This window comes from Hyperoodon ampullatus, assembly GCF_949752795.1.
Source record: "Hyperoodon ampullatus genome assembly, chromosome: 3".
Lineage (NCBI taxonomy): Eukaryota > Metazoa > Chordata > Mammalia > Artiodactyla > Ziphiidae > Hyperoodon > Hyperoodon ampullatus.
The window spans coordinates 56,461,020-56,482,458 of NC_136916.1; the positions used below are offsets into that span (position 1 = coordinate 56,461,020).

A 21,439-nucleotide genomic window follows, 5' to 3' on the forward strand; every position below is an offset into this window, starting at 1 on the left:
AAATAGCTGTATGGCTCAGTAGTAATTCTAATGACACAGCAGTGCTATCATTATAATGACAGTAACAATACTTTATATTTTATGAGACTGTACAGTTAAAACAATCTGGCACATCGCGGAGAAGAGACTCCTTGCTCCCTGGGAGTATATAAAACTCCAAAACACGTTGATGTATCAATCAATATAATTTAAAATATCTTAAAATATACATAAACCCAGATTACATGTCATGCACAGTTCATTGCTGGAAATGACACTTTTTAAGGCAAATTCTAAACTCTCTATAAGGTGACCTGACCTCTGAGCAAGAGTGTGAGTTATAAAAAGATTGACAATCAGATGTTATGATGGCTCTACCCATGTAGGCCATATATGCTCTTATCACAGCTCCCAAATCTCTGTAGATTAAATGGTCACTTTCATTTTAAGTTTCCTGTTTGTAATCTTTGCATAGCACTTGGCAGGAAAAGGATGACTCAGGGGTTTTCCATTGAGTAGAAGAAAGCATGGAAAAAAAAAAAAAGTCCAGTGATGATAAGCATTCAAATAAATGTGCTGGGAAAGATTTGTTTCATCTCAAACCAGATTAGAGATTAAGAATGTCCGGGAGGCTTTGCAGACGCCGCCACATCGGGATCTCCCGCGCAGCCCAACCATGGTCAACCCTACCGTGTTCTTTGACATCGCCGTCGACGGCGAGCCCTTGGGCCGCGTCTCCTTCGAGCTGTTTGCAGACAAAGTTCCAAAGACAGCAGAAAACTTCCGTGCTCTGAGCACTGGGGAGAAAGGCTTTGGTTATAAAGGTTCCTGCTTTCACAGAATAATTCCGGGATTTATGTGCCAGGGTGGCGACTTCACACGCCATAATGGCACTGGTGGCAAGTCCATTTATGGGGAGAAATTTGATGATGAGAATTTCCTCCTGAAGCATACGGGTCCTGGCATCTTGTCCATGGCAAATGCTGGCCCCAACACAAACGGTTCCCAGTTTTTCATCTGCACTGCCAAGACTGAGTGGTTGGATGGCAAGCATGTGGTCTTTGGCAAGGTGAAAGAGGGCATGAATATTGTGGAAGCCATGGAGCGCTTTGGGTCCAGGAATGGCAAGACCAGCAAGAAGATCACCATTGCTGACTGTGGACAAATCTAATAATAAATTTGACTTGTGTTTTATCTTAACCACCAGACCATTCCTTCTGTAGCTCAGGAGAGCACCCCTTCATCCCCATCTGCTCAAAATATACTATAATCTTTGTGCTCTCATTGCAAAAAAAAAAAAAAAAAAAAAAAAAAAAAAAAAAAAAAAAAAAAAAAAAAAAGAATGTCCGGGATCCTAGACTGTGATTCCAAAGGAAGTCAAGACTTCCTTCTCCACAGCTGCCATCTAGGAAGCTAGTATGTCCCAAGTGTATCTTCTTTCACTGCGTTCCCCAAGGGTGAAAAGCAAAGTACCACATCTCCTCTCTCGGATGCCAAGCCAGGGCGAAGTCCCTACACCCACTCCCCTCCAAAAAAAGGTGCCAGATCTGACATCCTGTCTGGTTGAAGCCACATCCTTAGAGAGCAATTGAAATTGCATCAGCCCTCACCTTGTTGAGGCACCTTTTCCTTTAAATGAAGGGCAAGTGACCATTAAAATTGGCTCCCAAAATAACCCAGTGGTTTCGTTGCATTTGGAGCGTCTGACATCCAGAATAGGGGAAGCGGATGTAACTCCTCTGAAGGGGGAGGAAAGGGCAGTGTTACCCTTCCCACTGTGACCCTTCACTCAGTTACTCAATAGGAACAGCTGCCAAACTCGCTCGCAGGAGCTTAAAAATCTAGACAATGGATTATATTCCTTAACTATTTATTTAAACATTAAAAAAAATCAGCCCCACCCTGAACAGAATGAATTACAGGCAAAGGGAGTTAATGGCAGTAAAAGCCTCTAATAAAGAGTCAGAGTTCTCTCATGACTCGAGAATAGAAAAATGTGGTATTAAAATGAAGAAAAAATGTAAGGTAGAATTGCTTCATATGGATTAACTTCTGTTTACAATAATGACTTTTTTTTATTTTGAATTTCCCAACTGAATTTGTCATAATAAGAGAATAAAAGATCTTAATTTGTAAGAAGAAAATATGGGCTTGCCTCTAAAATGAAACTCAAAAATTGATAATATCATAAAGTTCACTGATCCTATAATATTAACTGTGTATGGCTAAGATGAATGAACTCCATAATGTAAAGAGAAATTATCACTGAGTAGTGTATCGTGAATGGTTCTTATTATCTTTTTTATACTATTCTAGTTTTTTTCCCCACATAATAAGCTGATATTAGTTACATAATTTTTTAAAAACCCACAAAATTTGAAATAAAACCCACAGGGACTTCCCTGGTGGTCCAGTGGGTAAGACTCTGTGCTCCCCATGCAGGGGGCTGGGGTTTGATCCCTGGTCGGGGAACTAGATCCCACATGCATGCCCCAACTAAGAGTTCGCATGCTGCAACTAAGAAGTCCCATGCCGCAACTAAAGATCCTGCGTGCCAAAACTAAGACCCCGCACAGCCTAAATAAATAAATAAATAAATAACCCACAAAATACATCAAAAAAACATAAAATCAGAAGACATAAATGCTTTAATGTGAGAAAGGCTGATATTTTCTTTCAATCTAAAAAACAAAAGATACATAAAAATACATTTCAGTCAGTCTGACCTATTTTTTGAGGGAAAAAAAGTTTTCTCATGATTTCTTTTTTCCACCTGCTTTATTGAGATATAATTGACATATAACATTGTGTAAGTTTAAGGTGTACAATATGCTGAATTGACACAGCTATATATTGCAAAATGATTATCACCATAGCATTAGCTAAGCCTTCCATATCGTCCCCTAATTACCATTTCTGTTTTGTGTGAGAACATTTAAAATCTACTCTTAGCAATGTTCTGTTAAATATATAATACAATATTATTAGCTATAATCAATCACCATACTGTACATTAGATCCCCAGAACTTATTAATTATAACTGGAAATTTGTACCCTTTGACCAATATCTCCCCATTTCCTCCACCACAGTCCCTGGTAACCTCTACTCTACTCTCTATTTCCCTGAGTTTGGCTTTTTAGATCTCACATACAACTGAGATCATATAGTATTTGTTTTTCTCTGTCTGACTCATCTCCCTTAACATAAGGGCCATCCACGTTGTTGCAAATGGCAGGATTTCCTTCTATCTCATGGCTGAATAATATTCCATTTTGTCTATATACCAGGTCTTCTTTGTCTATTCATCTGTTGACCAACACTTAGGCTGTTGCCATATCTTGGCTCTTGTGAATAATGCTGCAATGAACACAAGAGTGCAGATATCTCTAGCAGATAGATCTTGTAGATCTTTTTTTTTTTTAATTTTTGGCTGCGTTGGGTCTTCGTTGCTGCGCGTGGGCTTTCACTAGTTGTGGCGAGCAGGGGTTACTCTTCGTTGCAGTGCACGGGCTTCTCATTGCAGTGGCTTCTCTCATTGTGGAGCACGGGCTCTAGGCACGTGGGCTCAGTAGTTGTGGCGCACGGGCTTAGTTGCTCCGTGACATGTGGGATCTTCCCGGACCAGGGATCGAACCCTTGTCCACTGCATTGGCAGGTGGATTCTCAACCACTGCGCCACCAGGGAAGCCCTGGTAGATCTATTTTTAATTTTATGTTTTTTTGAGAAACCTCCAAAATTTTATGGTTTTTTGATGTATCAATTTGCATTCCCACCAAAAATAGCCAAGGGTTCCCTTCTCTCCATGCTCTGCCAACACTTATGGCTCGTCTTTTTAATTAATTAATTTATTTATTTATGGCTGTGTTGGGTCTTCGTTTCTGTGCAAGGGCTTTCTCTAGTTGTGGCAAGTAGGGGCCACTCCTCATCGCGGTGTGCGGGCCTCTCACTATCGCGGCCTCTCTTGCTGCGGAGCACAGGCTCCAGACACGCAGGCTCAGCAATTGTGGCTCACAGGGCCAGCTGCTCCGTGGCATGTGGGATCCTCCCAGACCAGGGCTCGAACCCATGTGTCCTGCATCGGCAGGCGGACTCTCAACCACTGTGCCACCAGGGAAGCCCCTGGCTTGTCTTTTTGATGATAGCCATTCTAACAGGTGTGAGGTGGTAACTCATTGTGGTTTTGATTTCCATTTCCTTGATGATTAGTGATGTTGAGTAAATTTTTTTTCCTCTAGTAATTGTTTTATTGAAGGGTAACATAGATCCAGAACATAGATTGTTTTACTGAAAGATAACATAAATCATAACTGGAACACTCTTTCCTGTGATCTCCCCCCAGATCAAGAAAGCAAACATTACCAGTACTCTAAAAGCCTACTTCAACTCATCTTCCTGTTACTTTCCTCCTCAAGGATAATGACTATCCCAACTTCTACCACCATAGAATCGATTTGTCAGTTTTGAGCATATATATATATATATATATATATATATATATATATATATATATATATTTCTTGTGTCTTATCTTCTACTCAACAGGATGTTAGTGAGATTAATTCATATTGTTGCAGGTAGTTGTAGTCTATTTTCACAATGCTGTATTCCATTGCATGAATTTACCACAATTTATCCATTTACTGTTGATGGACATTTGGGTTGTTTCCCTAATAACTATTATGAATAGTGGTGCTATGAATAGTCTTATACATTTTTTTTGGTGAACATATATATTGATTTCTGTAGGTATATGTCCAGGATCAGAATCTCTGGGTCATAGAATAGATGTTCAACCTTATAGTACATACTACCAAACAGTTTTTCAAAGTGGTTGCTCAAATTTATACTCCCACCATCAGTGTAAGGGGATCCTGTCCTAGTTGCTCCACATCTTACCAACATTTGATATTATTTATCCTTTTCAGTTTAGCCAGAATAGTAAGTGTAGTATTATAGTGTTTTTTTATTATTATTGTGGTAAAATATACATAAAAATTTTACCATTTTGACCATTATCAAGTGTATACTTTAGTGGCATTAGGTACTCACATTGTGGTTTTAAGTTGCATTTTCCTGATAACTAAAGAAATTCAGCCTCTTTCCATGTCTTTTTCTAGTTAAGGTGTAGGAGTTCTTTATACATTATACATATGCGTTCTTTTTCCAATATATGTTGCAAATGTCTTCTTTCTTTTTACCCCTCAGCCCCCTTTTTTTTGGCCATGCAGCGTGACTTGCAGGATCTTAGATCCCTGACTAAAGATTGAACCTGGGCCACGGCAGTGAAAGCAGCGAGTTCTAACCACTGGACTGCCGTCTTTTTACCCTTTTTGAAGGTCAAAATAATTAACTTTAATGTAGTCTAATTTATCATATTTTTCCTTTATGATTTGTGTTTGTGTGTGTGTGCATGTATGTCTTGTTTAAGAAATCTTTGCCTACCCTAATGTCATGAAGATATTCTCCAATATTTTCTTTTAAAAGTTGTGTTTAGGCTTCCCTGGTGGCGCAGTGGTTGAGAGTCCGCCTGCCGATGCAGGGGACACGGGTTCGTGCCCCCATCCGGGAAGATCCCACATGCCGCTGAGCGGCTGGGCCCGTGAGCCATGGCCGCTGGGCCTGCACGTCCGGAGCCTGTGCTCCGCAACAGGAGAGGCCACAGCAGTGAGAGGCCCGCGTACCGCAAAAAAAAAAAAAAATTTGTGTTTAGTTCTATAATCCATGTAGAGTTGATTTGATATGTATGATGTGATATAGTGGTCAAGACTCATTTTTTTTCCCACACGGATATTCAATTGACCCAGCACTATTTATCCAAAAGGCTACCCTTTCCCCCACTGCATTGTATTGACATCTTTGTCATAAATCAGGTGATCAAATACAGATGGGTTTGTTTCCAGACTCTATGCTACTCCATTGGTCTATTTGTCTGTTCTTGTGCCAGTGCCTTAAATACTGTCTTAAATACTCAGTCTTAGATGAATCTTGATATATGGTAGTGTAAATCCTCCAGCTTTGTTCTTCAAGACTCTGTTAGCTATTTTATTTTTCCCCTGAATTTCCTTGTTGATGTGGTGGTTGTTTTAATAACAGCTTTATTGAGAGACAATTCACATACCATACAATTCACCCATTTAAAGTGTACAATTCAATGGTTTTAATAAATTCACAGAGATGTGAAACTATCACCACTGTCAATTTTAGGATATTTGCATCACCTCCTAGAGAAATTCTTTACCCTTTAGCTATCATTCTATTATACTATTCCTTGCTCAACTGTCCCACCAAACTCTAAACAATCACTAATCTACTTTCTGTCTTTATAGATGTGCCTGTTGTGGACATTTTATATAAAAGAAATCATAAAATATGTGGGTTTTTGTGACTTGCTTCTTTCACTTAGCATAACGTTTTCAAGGTTCATGCATGCTATAGCATGGATCAGCACTTCATTCCTTTTTATGGCCAAGTTATATTCCATTGTATGGATGTACCACATTTTGTTTATCCGTTCATCAGTTGATGGACATTTGGGTTGTTTCACTTTTTGGCTGTTATGAAAAATGCTGCCATACATTTGCATAAACATTTGTGTACAAGTGTTGTATGGATATATGTTTTTCATTTCTCTTGAGCACATAGGAGTGGAATTGCTGGGTCATATGGTAACTATATTTAACTGTTTGAGGAACTGCCAGATTGTTTTCCAAACTATCTGCACCATTTTACATTCTCATGTTAATCTTTAAACAATTTATAAAAAATGTTTTAAATCGAACACTTTATATACATAATAACAAAACATTCAAACAGTACCAAGGGCTACAAAATGAAAAGGGAACCTTACTCTCTATATATTGCAAACAGCTGGGTGGCTGACACCCTGCTCTGGACCACCAGGTGCAGAGGCTTACATTGTTTTACACACCTAATGCCTTTAGGACTGAATACTTTAGGAAGGGCAAAGGGGAAGAGATGGACTGAATGTGTATTCTGAATCACCTGAATCATCTTTTATCTCATTAAGCTCTTTATTCACATCTTATTTCTTCAAGTTTTATAGAACTGGAATTATTGGTCAAAAGGGCTTTTTTTTTCAAAGGCTTTAAAAATACATTCCCAATCTGCTCTCAGAAAAGGTTGCCCAACTTAAAGTCTCATCAGCACTGAACACCCATCTCCCTGTACCCTCGTCAGTAGACTAGTACTGTGTATTACCGTTTTATATGTACCTTTCTATTTGCCTGTTCCTCAGGCGCAAGGAGTCTCTTGACAAGTTGTCTATTCCTCGACGCTGCCTCTAGAAATAAGAAGGGGTCCTTTTCTTTATTCGTTTTATTACTTCATCTTCATCAACGTGACTCGGCCCGTGGGCTACAGTCACCCCAGCGGAGGAGACCGCATGGCGACCAACTGGGTCCAGGTCACCTCCTTTCCCGGTGGGTCCACCTGGGTGCCTCTGTGCGGCAGAGGGCGCTGTGGAGCCAGCGCCGGACCCCACCCCCAGGGTAGCACGCCGCGCCCCGTGACGTATTTCCGCGTCATCTGCCGCCGAGGCGTGTTCTCATTGGCTGCCGCCGAGGCAAAAGGGGCGGAGCCGAGTGGGAGTGTGGAAAACGTAGCTGCCCGGGGGTGGGGCGGGGGGGGGCAAGGCTTCCACCTTCCCTATCCCTCCCCACCCCTCCCCCGCCCTCCAGTCCCTCTGGGACTACTTCGCCGAGTGGCTTGGAACGCGGCAGTGGCGGCGGCGCACTTTCCCGGGCTGTGGCTGGAGCAGCGCTGTGGTGCGCGCGCGGCGGGGCCCCTCGAGCCCCGGGGACCGGTGGACTGAGGGAGAGCGGGAGGGAATCCCGGGGCTGCGGTGCTGCGCCGGCGGGGAAGCCCTTCGGTTCCCTGTGAGCCGAGCAAGTGGAGCGGGGGTCTCCCGAGACCGCCACTGGCCCCTCGGCCCTGACGGGACCGCGCAGAGCGCGCCCCCCGAAGGCAGCCCCCGGGCCCGCGGCCCTGACTTGGCCCCGCGCGGCGGGCGCGGGGCAGCTCAGAGGGAGGAAGCAAGAGGGGCCGCCCTCCCCTCGGAGTTGCGAGCGCCTTCCCCGGGTCCAAAATGCCCAAGAAGAAGCCGACGCCCATCCAGCTGAACCCGGCCCCCGACGGCTCCGCGGTTAACGGGACCAGCTCAGCGGAGTAAGTCTGGGGGGAGGCGAGCACCGGGCCGAGCTGGGGAGGCCGGGGTCCTGGCACAGGAGCCGAGTCGGGTGTGCGCGGCGCGCGGGGCTCCGCTCGGGTCGTCACGTACGTCTTGGGCTGCCAGGCGCGAGGAACTCCCGGCCGCAGAGGTATCGGTGACTAAGCACTGATAGTGCGCCTAACTCAAGACCAGTCAGTGGACCCAACGAGTCGCGATGCCCCCATCCCCACCCCTTTCCCGACCCTTTCAGCCATCCCTGATCTCTGGTCATCTTCCTTCTCCCTAAAAAGTAAAAACCGGTTCATCGCCCGCCCCCTACCCAGCTCTTTCCCCCCAGATCCTCTGCAATTCTGGCCTGTAACCGGGAGAAGGGAGCAGATGTCTTGGAAAAATTAAGATCGCATCTGCGTCTTTGAGACCAACTCGATATAGAGTGTGGAGTTGGGACCTGTGAGCAGTCCTCACCTTCGTACCTGACACCTGTGGGCTGGGAGTGCCTAGTTGCGGCAGCGGGGGCATGTGTACACCGACATCACAGTGGATTTTCGCTTGTCGACTTTGGGGGCTCTCATTCCTTGGCCTTCCTGGAAACTCTCTTGTCTCGAAGGGAGCGGTTTTTCTTTTATTCATCTGACTTTTTATTCATTCATTCATTAAATCTCATCATTGTCTCTCCTGGCTGTTCCTTACTTGACCATAAGCCCTGACTTCCGATCTGAGACATGACACCATGGTCTTGGAAATCACACACAAGGTGCTCCATCTCTGCAGCTTACAGTGTTGCTCACAAACCAGTACTTTGTTTCATTAAACAATGATGCGGCTGTTTCATGGATGTTTCTGAGTTCCCACAACTCTTTTGCGTCCTGGGTAAGGGACAAGACTACCTGAGGGAGAAAGACCCGGCGAGCTGGAGAAATAACCAGAAAAGATTTAGTTCTTAATCTCTTACCTGCACACTGGAGACTTTAGGAAGCCAGCTGATGAAATGAATAGATTAGGCTTGATCTTCTGCCCTTTGGTGATTTCTGTAACCTTCCTTTGACTCTTTCAATTTTAATAGCCTGGTGACCTGTTGCCTTGGTGGCTCTGTCCATCCCTGTAATGATCACAAGGCCAGTGGTGGACAGACCTGTGATGTGAGCTCAACCACATTCCTCAGACAAACGCCTTTCTTTTTTTAAAAAAATTTAATTAATTAATTTTTGGCTGCATTGGGTCTTTGTTGCTGCGCACAGGCTTTCTCTAGTTGCGGTGAGCGGGGGCTACTCTTCATTGCAGAGCACAGGCTCTAGGCGCTCCGGCTTATTTGCTCCGCTGCATGTGGGATCTTCCCAGACCAGGGCTTGAACCCTTGTCTCCTGCATTGGCAGGCGGATTCTTAACCACTGCCACCAGGGAAGTCCCCGAACTCCTTTCAATACTGTAGTGTCTGTTTTGCATGATATTAACTTGTACAGGTTAGTGGATTACTTTGCAAAGATTGGTTCAGTTTTAGTGTACAGAATTTTATCCCCTTAATATAGTATGAAAGCCCCCCAGGGCAGGGAAGGACAGACAAATTTTTAATGTTGTGGCCTGGTCATCGTGCTCCCGTTTGATTTGGAGGAGGGTACTGAGTGGAAGTACTTTCTGTTGTTAATTGTGACACCACTGCTGTGTTCTTGCAAAGGGGAGGAGTTTCGTTATAAGACAACAATACAGGGAGGAAAAGAAGAAACTCTCCTGGAGTTGGTGGCAGATACGCTTGGGTGGGACTGGGAGATTCTAAACAGTGGTTAAGAGGTTGGATTCTACGGCTTCCCTGGTGGCGCAGTGGTTGAGAGTCCGCCTGCCGAGAGTCCGCCTGTCGATGCAGGACACACGGGTTCGTGCCCCGGTCCGGGAAGATCCCACATGCCGCGGAGCGGCTAGGCCCGTGAGCCATCGACACTGAGCCTGCGCGTCCGGAGCCTGTGCTCTGCAACGGGGGAGGCCACAACAGTGAGGGGCCCGCGTACCGCAAGAGGTTGGATTCTAGAGTCAGGCTAAGTTTGTGGTTTTGTGACCTGGGACAAATCTCTCTCAGGCTTAGGTTTAGTTTTCTCATCTGTGAAAATGGGTCTAATGATAGAACCTATTTAGAGTAGTTGTGAAGATTAAATGAGCTAATAGTAGGAAACCTTCCATGAATGTTAGCTGCTGGTACCTTTGTTACTCGGTAGAGAAGGCTGAAGGAAGCTAGAAGGTAGTTTCCAGTCGTGGGGGTGGATATGTGTGTTAAGGTGCCTTAGCTTCTGGATAAACGACTCTCCCTTGCTCAGTTTTCTGTGCCATGTGCACCTACCTCCGTGACTCATTGCTGTGTTACAATAGGAGGCATCTCTGTGTAGGCTGCCTGAGACAAACAGGGACTGTTCCCCTACGTTTCCTGCCACTAATGGGGGGAAAGCTGTATACATCTACATCTTTCACCTTTTTCAAGCAAAGCTGATGTACTCATGATTTCTGTGATTAGACCAGGGCACAATTTTGAACATTATCATACAGTGTAAACGAAAGATAAAAATCCATTGACATTAAAGAACTCTTGGTACTAAATTGGCAAGGTTGCTTCTCTGTGGCTTTTGGCACCTTGAGACTGGTCTCTAACATAGCACTTACCCCTTTCAGACAGTGCTGGGTTATGTGGGACCTGATGTCTATGCAAGTTCTGGGGGTCCTTGAAGAAAAAGAATGCAAAAATATTTCTTCTGCAAGTTTGTAAAAATATATGAGCATATTGCAAGGGTGCCAAGTTAGAATGAAATAAATTGGAAATAAGATCATATCATTTCCCTGTTTAAAATGTTCTCATGGTTTCATTGCAGTTAGAATAAAATCCAAACTCCTTATATTGGGCTATGAGCCTGCTGCTCTCCCCCTCCTGCCTGCCCCCCACTCCATCTCTTTAACCACATTTCCTGCTGCTCCTTTCCTCTGTTACACTGGTCCTCTTTCACTTCCTCCACGGGATGGTCCATACTCCCTACAGACCCTTGCACATGCTGTTCCCTTTGCCTGGAATGAATCATCTCTTCCTGTTCCCAAGCTAGGAAGGAAGCAATCTTCACCTCTCTGCATAAATGTCATTTCCTCTGAGTTGTTCACAGACCACCTAATCTAAAGTAGGTCTCTCTTTCTCATGTCACCTGATTTTTTAATGATATTTCTTCACTGTCCATAATCTTTTTTAGGGTATTTTAAATATTTCTCTCTTCTGTACACCATAAACTATAAGCATAGGACTGCCCTTTTTGGATTCACTGTTCTGTAAGTAGTACCTAGAATAGTACCTGGCACATAATAAGTGCACAAATGTTTGTGGAGTGAATCAGTGAGTGAATGAAATTTCTGATATTTGCACGTGTTTAACAAACCTTTTAATATCTTTTCATTTTTTTCTCTTACTTTCCCCTTTACTCTCATTCCCCCTTCCCCATTTCCCTTTTTTTCACAGGCACCATCTCACCCACTCTAGGTTATTTAATATATGGTCTTATAATTCCACCCGTTTGTTGGCTATATGTGTGCCTTTGGGAGGTATTCAATAGATAGCATCGTTTTGTGTGCTTAGAGTGCTGAATGATATTGTACTATTATTCAGCCTTAAAAGAGAAGGGAATCCTGCCATTTGTGACACCATGGATGGACCTGGAGGACAGTATGCTAAATGAAATAAGCCAGACACAGAAAGAAAAATACTGCATGATCTCAATTTATATGTGGAACCTAAAAAAGTGGAATACATAGAAGCAGAGAGTAGATAGGTGGTTAACCAGGGGTGGGGAGGTGGGGGAAATGGGGAGATGTTCGTCAGAGGATACAAAGTTGCAGTTAATAGGAAGAATAAGTCTAGAGATCTAATGCTTAGCATGATTACTACAGTTAATAATACTGTATTGAATACTGGACATTCGCTAAGAGAGTAGATTTCAGGTGCTCTTGTCACACACACACAAAATAGTAACTTTGTGAGGAGGTGTGTATGTTAATTAGCGTGTCTGAAATAATCATTTCACTGTGTGTGTATATTGAATCATCATGTTGTGCACCTTAATTATATTCATTTTTTATTAAAAATCCTATTGTGCTATAAATCTACATCAGTTGGGATAGACTAGAAAATCTCAGTAGTTTGACATGCTTGCAGGTCAGTGGGAGGCTCTGTTGATTGGATTCCATCAGGGACTCAGGCTGACGGACACACCATGTCTGAAATATGCTTAATGAAAAGGGAATCTTGTGAACCACTTTCTGGCTTTTAAAGTTTCTGCCCAGGAGTGATACATGTCACTTTTGCTCCCATTTTTGTAAAGCAAGTCACATGGCCATGTCGACCTTCAAAGGGGGCAGGGGCCTTCTTGGAAGGAGGATAATCAACAATATTTGAACAGAAGTAATGACCACCCTAAACTTTTATTTCAGTTTCTTTTTTTTTAACCAAACACCATGTTTCTGTGCTCTGTTCATGCTGTTATACGTGTATCTCGTTCATTATTTCTCTTGGTTGCAGAGCAGTCAGTCTTGTGCATGTACCACATTTTACTTATTATTCCCCTAGAGAAGACAGTTGTGTTGTTTCCAACCCCTTGCTGCCTCAAACAGTGCAGCCATCGCCATCCTTGTACGCGACTCCTTTTGGACTCTTGTAAGAGTTCCCTGTGGAATGTACTCAGAAATGGGATTGCTGAGTCTTAGGGTACCTTGCCTCTCCTTCCATGATAAGGTACATACTTAATCTCTTTCTTTGTGTTTTAAAGAACGCTTTTAATCTCCACAAGGAGAAGTGTGAGCCCTGAGTAGAATTCGTGGTGGCAATGCAGGGTACTTCCTGAGTCCTCACTTTTTCTTTGACCTTAGGCAAGTCCTTTGTACTTTCTCTCTTTTAGTTTCCTTATCTGTAGAGTGAGGATGAGAATGGTCTACCAAATCTTTGCCTTAGTGGCCTACAAGGCCCTGCCTGATCAGGTTCTTAGTTTTCCTCCACTGTCCCCTTCACGTATGTGCTCCAGCCATGCTGTTCTCTGTGCTGTTCCACAGTCGGTTGGGCACATTCCTATCTCAGAGCTGTTTGCTATTCCCTCTGCCTAGAATTCTCTTCTGCCAAATACCCACATGACTTGCTCCCTCACTTCCTTCAGCCCTCTGCTCAAATGTCTCTTCACAGAGACCATCCCTGGTCACTCTAATTATAGCACTCTCTGTCATTCTCTACACCTTCATCTTGCCCTATTTTTCTTCATAGCACTTATCACTAATTAATGTTGCATTGTCCATAAATATTTATCTGCACTCACCCCGCCCCCACTGAAATGTATGCTTCGTGAAGGTGAGGGCTTGATTTGTTCCTTGCTCAGTGAGTAGATCAGTATCTGGCCCATAGAAGGTACTCAGTAGATATCTGTTGATTAAATGATTGAACCATTCCTACCTTGAAGGAGTATCATGAAGATTAAATAAGATAACACATACAGAAGTGCTTTGAAGGCCATATGGTGCTGAATAAACAAGAAGGTGCATTGCTTGGCCTTGGCAGCATCTACAGCTTTTGGATTTGGGGCTGAAACCCCCAGACTTAATTATTGCATTCAGAGCATCGTTCATAGCATCAGCAGTTTCTGCCAGGTTTGTAGGGACACACATCTGTTAGTGTGAAGGTCCTTAAGGAAGGGGACAGAAACATTGAGACAGGTTGTTGTGCTTTTGGGGGATCTCTTATGGCCTTACCTGGGATGTACACCGTGATAACTAGAAGCTTTTGAAGTGGTTTTAACTGATTTTGTAGTTCTGAACTTGGATGCTTCTGGTTTGTTGCTGCAATAACTAATACTGGCACAGTCTTTTGAGAACAACTTCAGGAGAAAAGTAGGGCCAGCTGAAGCCCGTGTCCTTGGGAAGAATGTCTCTGCTGTTGTTGCAGCAGATACAGAAATGGCAAAAAGTTTCATAAAGATGACTTAGCCTAGGGCAAGGAGATGTGTGGGGTGCTTGTTTGAACATAAACACGTACAACATTTTACTTTCACTTACTTATGCATCTTTGAAAGAAAGGGAGAGAGTACTTCAGTAGAGCTACCCATCCAGCTCGATTTTTCTCTGCCTGATCCCTTTATTGTCCTCCCATTGCCCCAGCATACTGCTTCTTACCTCTGTCCGGTCTTGCTCACGTGGTTTCCTTTGTCTGGAATGCCCTCCTCCACTTTCCTGTGTGATCTTATTTTTGTCTTGTATTTGCCACCACACTTTCGGTGAGGGGAGGGACCATGACTATCTTGTATACTGATATTTCCCCAGCGTCTAGCCCAGTGCCTGGAATGAATGAATGCTGCCCACCTTTCAAGACTTAGCATAGAGTTCATCTCCCATGTAACCTTTTCTGAGTAACTCCATGCTATTCTAGGACCTGAGTTCGAGACTTAGTTATGCCACTTCTTAATTGTTGACCTTTGGCATGTCATTTAACTTCACTGAGCCTTGGTTTTCCTCATTAGTAAAGGAAGGATGATAATATAACAAACCTGTGTGGGAAGGCGGGCAGGTGAGCATCATCCAAAATAATGTGTATGAAAGCACTTTATGATTGTTGGAATGCTGTCCAAATGGGAAGTGTAGTTAGTGGTGCCCGCTTTGGTTTTCTTCCTTCTCAGCTATTGCCTTTTGTTCTTAATACCAAATTGCAAATGTTGATAAATCATGTTGATTTGGACATTTTATATGCTGCCTGTTATTTAAAGTTTAACCCAAACCTGCATCTAATCAAGCCTTGAGATCTAACTTCCTGTTTACAGCAAATACAGGGACGGAGAAACAAATTAAATGATACCAGGAGGAAACAAGCATACAAATTCAGGATGTGGAACATTCTCTAAGACAACTGACCCAGTCTCTTTAAAAAGTCAATGTCATGGGGGAAAAGTAGGGAAGTGGTGCTGTTTGAGAACTAAGAGACTAAGGAGACATGTCAACCAAATGTAATGCATGAACCTTGGTTGGGTACTGAATCAAAAAATGCGATAGCTGTAAAATGAATTCTTGGGACAATTAGGGAACTTTGAGTAGAGAATTATGGTTAATTTTTTAGATGTAATAATGGTATGATTATGTAGGAGAATGTTGTTGTTTATAGTTGATATGTGAAACTTACTTTGAAATGGTTCAGGAAAAAAATACACACACCCACATGGTAGATAAAGCAAACAGGGCAAAATTGTTCACAGTCGTTTAGTTGGCTAGTGTATGAGTTTCACTGTTCTATTCTTTCCATATTTCTGTGTTTGAAAAAATTCATAATACATTTTTTAAAAGTACCCAAGGATTAAAATTCAGCCTAAGCCTTATGCCCCTTTTAATGTTAACTCACATTTTCTCTCTCCCCTTTTGTATTCTGGCCTATATTGTGTAACAAACATCACATGAAATGCAATATCATTTTGAAGTCATACGCTTTCTTATTCTCTAAATGTTCCTTATGTGTCTTTCTTTCATTAATTTGCTTATGTGGGACCATACCTTTTTGAACCCCTGGGTCTACATCACTACACTCTTAATATAGTAAATCATTATTGGTAGATTGGAAAAAAACAAAATAATGTTTAAACAAAACAAACCACCACCAACAAAAAACCCTTCCTTGCGAGCTTCCCGCAGTCTGAATTGGTAGTTATTTCTACCACATCCATAGGAAGCACAGGTCAAGCAATGGTGAATCTTTCTGACATGTTGAGAAAACCTGGAGAACCCACAGACTGGGAAGAAGATGAGGTGAGCCTGAGAAGAAAGCTTAGCGTCCCAGTTTTGTTTCTTTTATTCCCTTCCAGAAGTTGCCAGTTTTGAAAAAATCATCTTGGTCTCTTTTGGCCACTTGATTGTGTTTTTTCTTCATGTCCTGTTCTTTGCCTGAAAGCCCATGAGAGCTGTTTGAAGGCTCACATACCTGTTTGCTAAGTTAACACCTCCCAGAATGAATTGCATTTTTGTTTTTAAAAGAGCAGGTGTTTTCTGAATCCTGGTGCAGGGCCTACTGCTAAAAATGCTGATCTCTGCCTCTCATTTCTTGGTGAAGCTCCCAGGGGTATCCTGCTTTGAGTCAGATTAAGAAGAGGTTACATGGGGGTTGAAGAAAAATCGGACAAAGGTAGAGTGATTTCTTTTCCCCCCAACTCCTTTTTGCATATTCGCCTGCTCAAGTACAACTTTAAAAGAAAATTGAATGTATCAACACCTCTTTAAAGAAAGAACCTCAGACATTAAATTTTCCAGTTTAACTTTTGGTTATTCCATTATATGCATATATAGATAGCTGTGATCAGTTGATGGGTCTCTCCTCCCCCCCCATTTTTACACATAGACATAATTCTAATGCTTATCATTTATTTTTGGCTAAAGAATAGGATTTGGCTTCACAAATGACACTTTGTTGATTATTTAGGTGGCTTTCAAAATTTTATTATTTATTGTTACTCTTATGAATGTTTTAAACCCATTTGTTTTGTTCTTTGAGATTAATTCATACACAGAATCAGAGGCAATGAACCATGTTACGGCTTTTGTTACATATTAACTGAATATGTTCCATAAAGAGACAGAACCAATTTACAATGTATGTTTGAACTGGTCCCTCAAGCTTCAGGAAGTTGGCTTTTTGTTTTTTTGAAGTTTAGTGATTTTTTTTTTTAAGAGGGGGAGGACATAGTACAAGCAAATGATCCTCATTTCAGTTCCTTCTTTTTCTTTCTTTTTTTTCCTAAATAAATTTATTTATTTATTTTTGGCTGTGTTGGGTCTTTGTTGCTGTGCGCGGGCTTTCTCTAGTTGTGGTGAGCGGGGGCTACTCTGTTGCGATGCGCGGGCTTCCCATTGTGGCTTCTCTTGTTGTGGAGCACGGGCTCTAGGCGCGCGGGCTTCAGTAATTGTGGCACGTGGACTCGGTTGTTGTGGCTCGTGGGCTCTAGAGCTCAGGCTCAGTAGTTGTGACACACCGGCTTAGTTGCTCCGCGGCATGTGGGATCTTCCTGGGCCAGGGCTTGAACCCATGTGCCCTGCATTGGCAGGCATATTCTTAACCACTGCACCACCAGGGAAGCCTTAGTGATATTTTTTTGATAGTTTAATAGGACTCCTCCTCAGTCTGCTTTACTTTAATTGTTTGCCAGTCTGTATTTCTGAAATGGGATTATTTTCTGTATTTCATCGATTCAATCTAAACTAACATTTAATGAATGCTTACCAAATGTAATTTGCTATGCTGGATGCTGTAGGTGGTAAGATTGTCTTTGCCTCCAAGGATCTTAAAATCTCGTATGGGAGGGGAGGGAGAGGTTGCAAGGACACAAGAAGAAGGAAACAGATGGCTGCAGAGTAAGAAAAGTGTCCCAGGAGAAGAGGTACAAAAAAAATACTGTCAGAGATCATTGAGAGGAGGAAGAACGCACATCCAGTGGGGAAGATTAGGAGAGCCTTCACAGAGGAGATGACATTTGAGCTGGGTCTTGAAGGATGGCTAGGATTTCCATGGGAATGGGGGAGGGGGGGCATGGCAGGAAGAGAGCTCAGGATGAGCAACTTCACACAAGTGGGAAAGCTTGGGATGTGTGGAGGAGCCGGCAAGTAGTTTAGTGTGCTGGGTGCATCGCTGTGGGTAGCAGGAGATGAAGCTGGAGAGGTAGGTGGGATGGTTTTGTGGTATCAGCTGAACATTTTGAAAAGTTTCATGCAAACTTTTCTTCTCCTCTGACTGTTCTTTAATAGATACGTCTATATAGCTTTGATGTGCTTTGTATTTTATTTATTTTTTGTTAGTTCATGTCTTTTATTAGCCAGTACACAGTTACTTGTCTTCTGGTTTGTTGAAGCAATAGATCAGTGTGCTTTGTATTTTAAAGTTTTATAAATTATGTGGCTACTACATTGTCCCACTGCAATGTTTTCCTTTTATATTGTATTACCTAGGAAAAAATATTTTTTTATTTTGCAAAGCATGCCTTTTGTATGGTGTAGGCTACTTTTCTTTAGTATTAAGACATCTATCATCACTTCATAACTAATAGGAATATGGGGCTTCATTTTCTTCTAGACTTTTCTGCCCCTTATATGGTCCCATCTAGGATTAATTATGTTCTTGGTGTGAGGTATGGGTCTATGTTAATTTTTCTACATAGTGAGTTCTAATATCTTCATGCAGTTTATTAAATAGGATTTTTATCTGTTGTATTTTCAGGTTTACTTTTATTTGGTCTTTATGGTATTTTTATCTCTTTCCAAAATTTCTTTTTAACTCTTATGTAGTTTTGATAGTCTTTTTTTTTCCCTTTTCTTTTTTTTTTTGCGGTACGTGGGCCTCTCACTGTTGTGGCCTCTCCCGTTGCGGAGCACAGGCTCCGGACGCGCAGGCTCAGCGGCCATGGCTCACAGGCCCAGCCGCTCCGCGGCATGTGGGATCTTCCCGGACCGGGGCCCGAACCTGTGTCCCCTGCATCGGCAGGTGGACTCTCAACCACTGTGCCACCAGGGAAGCCCTTCCCTTTTCTTAAATTGGGTAGGGTTAAAGAAAACTTTAAGAATTGTCATGGTTTATCTTTCCATTTATTAATGTCTCCTCCTCTTTTCCTGTTATGGTTTTATAGTTTCTTTTGAATAACTCTCTTGTGTCCTAAGTTAATATTTCAAATACCTAACGTTTTGATGCTGTTGTGATTGAACATTTTTAAATTTGTGTTTTCCATCTTGACTGTGGTTTGATTTGTATGAATTGTTTATATCCTGCAGCTTTTTAAAATTCACCTATTACATCTAGTAATTTTTTTTTTTTTGGCTGCACTGCGCGGCACGCAGGATCTTAGTTCCCCGACCAGGGATGGAACCCATGCCCCCTGCAGTGGAAACACAGAGTCTTAACCACTGGACCGCCAGGGAAGTCCCATATATCTAGTAATTTTTTGATTGAATATCAGTATTTCTAGATTTACTAGTGTCATCTGCAAAACATAACTTAATTCTTCCCTCTCAATACCATTTCTATTTTATAGCCATCTCAGCTTGCATTGCTCTCAATAGCAGTTCTCATGTCCCAGGGGACCACTTTTAAGTATAATGAGGCTTCCCAGGGACCTTCTGGGCCAGGGGCTTTTCTGCTCTCTCCAAGGAGTCATGAAAATAGGAAGCAGCCCCCCAGCTTTATAGAAGCAGAGCCTATTAGGGCGGGATGGGACCTTACGGGTCCTCCAGCCCTCTGACTCCTTTTGCAAGATGAGGAAACCAGACGGGGGGGTGGGGGGAGCAGCGGGGAGAACTTGCTGGGAGTTCACACAGCTGGAGTGGAAGAAGGTGCTTGAACTTTTATCCCAACTCAGACATATTTTCACTTGGGACGCTTACTTGGTTTGAAAATTTTCCAAGTTTACCTGACACTGAATTTTGGTAACTTTACCTAGTACTCTTAAAAATTTTTTAAAACCTCTTTTCAAGTAATAATCTGAAACACTGGAAAAGGCTATCCCTCTATATCACCACTCTCCTAAGGTGTTTGAGGGAAAAGGGAATGAGGAAATGGGGGAAGGAAAGGGTATTTTATTTTAGTCCAGGATCCTTAGTAGGAGGGCCTATTTTTAAGCTTCATAATGTCAGTTTTTAAAGCAGTGGTTTTCAAAATAACCACAGACAAAAGTCCCTGTGAAATGATCACCTTTCTAGACTTGACCTGTTTTGAGTTTACCTGTTACCAAGAAAGGTTCAGAATTTCAAATGCTATTAAGTGCATTTACTTTCAGAAAAAATGGAACAATTGAGTTGAGTGAATGATCCACATGAGTTGCAGATTCCAGTCAAATCTTGAAATCTGGGGAGTTGTGAGGAGAAGACAAGACTAATCAGCCACATTGTCGTACTTACAGGTTGTCTGGATCCAGGTTCATTACGTTTCTTTATTGAGTTATAACTTACATATCCAGGTTATTTTTTAAAAATTAGATTAGACCCTCACCACATTTGAGAGTTCAGAGTCGAAATTATTTGCCCTGTTTGATTTCATATCATCCTTCAGTAAATAATCCTTCAAGAATGTCCTTGTTGGGGGAGGCCTCAGAAGTTAGCAGGAATTCCAAGCTAACTGTAAACCTTTTGTCTAATGGCTTACTCAAATCCAGATCGAAATCCTACCAAAATGCTAGCCTGTATTTCAGCTCTTCTCTGTCTCTCTCTCTGAGTCTGTGGAATGCTAGAAAAACAAGAAGAAGAGGGTAGTTTAACATCCCAATAATTATTAACAATAGAAAATATATCCTGCTTATCTTAGGCATCCATTTGTGTCCACTGATAAAACTTGGACATTGGAGCCACGGAAAAGTTCTGTTCACCAAAGGAAGGACCAGTGGAACATTTGGACCAGGTTCATAGCACATTATATTAGTTTAGATAGACAGTGCAACACTTTTATTATTTTACTAAAACACTCTTTCTAAAATATAGTCTTTTGCCTTGTTTTATTTTGGTAACTAAACTAACGCTGGGTTAGCCATAAATGTAGCTTGCTGCATTTTTATTTCTGAGTATTCTAAATCACTGAGCAATTATTAAAAAAAAGTCTTAAAGCATTTACAAATAAAAAGCTATAAAATATTGATTAGGGGAAGTCAAGGGGAGAGTTAGCGAGGAAAGTACCAGAAACCACTAACAGGTGTTTTGGCTGCACTGAACAAAGTTTCAGCTTGATAGGCAATGAGGGGGAAGGGTTTCGTGAATTCCTGAAATGTGAGGTGGAGGGGACACAGGGTAAGTCAGCAGTTCCGGAGGCACAGAGGACTTGGGTACTGGAGGCATGCCCCTAGCTGAGGATCTGGAACAATTCCCGAGCAAGTGGCTTTCTTGAAAGATAAGCACTTCATCTGTAGGACCCAGGCGTGGGGTAATAAAGTATGGGTCCTAGATCAGGAAGGAACAGTAGGATGAAGACAAAAGACATGAAACTTATCCCTGAAGGACATCATAACTGGAAAAATTACTGTTTATTGAGGGCGTATCTGATCTATTTTCATCCATTGTCTTGAATTTGCACTAAAAATCTGTGAGAAAGTTCATAATATTCTATTGTACAGATAAGGAAAATGAAGTTTAGGGAAGTTAAGTAATTTGCACAAGGTTGCATAACTAGTAAGTGGTGGAACTAAGTTTAGAACCCAGGTCTGTCCTTCTCTAACACCCATGCTTTTCCCACATAGCCCTCCAAAGATTGCATCAAATGCTGAAGGTCTTCTT

At 42.3% G+C, this 21,439-nt stretch overlaps 2 protein-coding genes across 3 annotated transcripts in view; both read left to right on the forward strand.

Annotated features, from left to right (window-relative positions):
* Positions 1–623: 623 nt before the first annotated feature.
* LOC307050875 (peptidyl-prolyl cis-trans isomerase A) lies at positions 624–1,179 on the forward strand. The gene has a single exon (XM_079701121.1). The coding sequence runs from the start codon at positions 656–658 to the stop codon at positions 1,148–1,150; it is 495 nt and encodes a 164-aa protein (XP_079557247.1). The 5' UTR covers positions 624–655; the 3' UTR covers positions 1,151–1,179.
* A 6,642-nt stretch (positions 1,180–7,821) lies between these two features.
* The window catches only part of MAP2K1 (mitogen-activated protein kinase kinase 1), a gene marked incomplete at its 3' end in the record, with an annotated part of 76,517 nt that continues 62,899 nt past the window's right edge, over positions 7,822–21,439 (forward strand). For both annotated transcript variants that reach the window (XM_079700318.1, XM_079700319.1), the window contains exon 1: positions 7,822–8,166. In XM_079700318.1, coding sequence (XP_079556444.1) covers positions 8,087–8,166 — 80 coding nt within the window. In that variant the 5' untranslated portion in view covers positions 7,822–8,086. The remainder of the gene's footprint in view (positions 8,167–21,439) is intronic.

What these genes read in the sequence shown, in the direction of transcription:
- LOC307050875 (XM_079701121.1), top strand. Translation starts at nt 656, where the DNA reads ATGGTCAACCCTACCGTGTTCTTTGACATCGCCGTCGACGGCGAGCCC.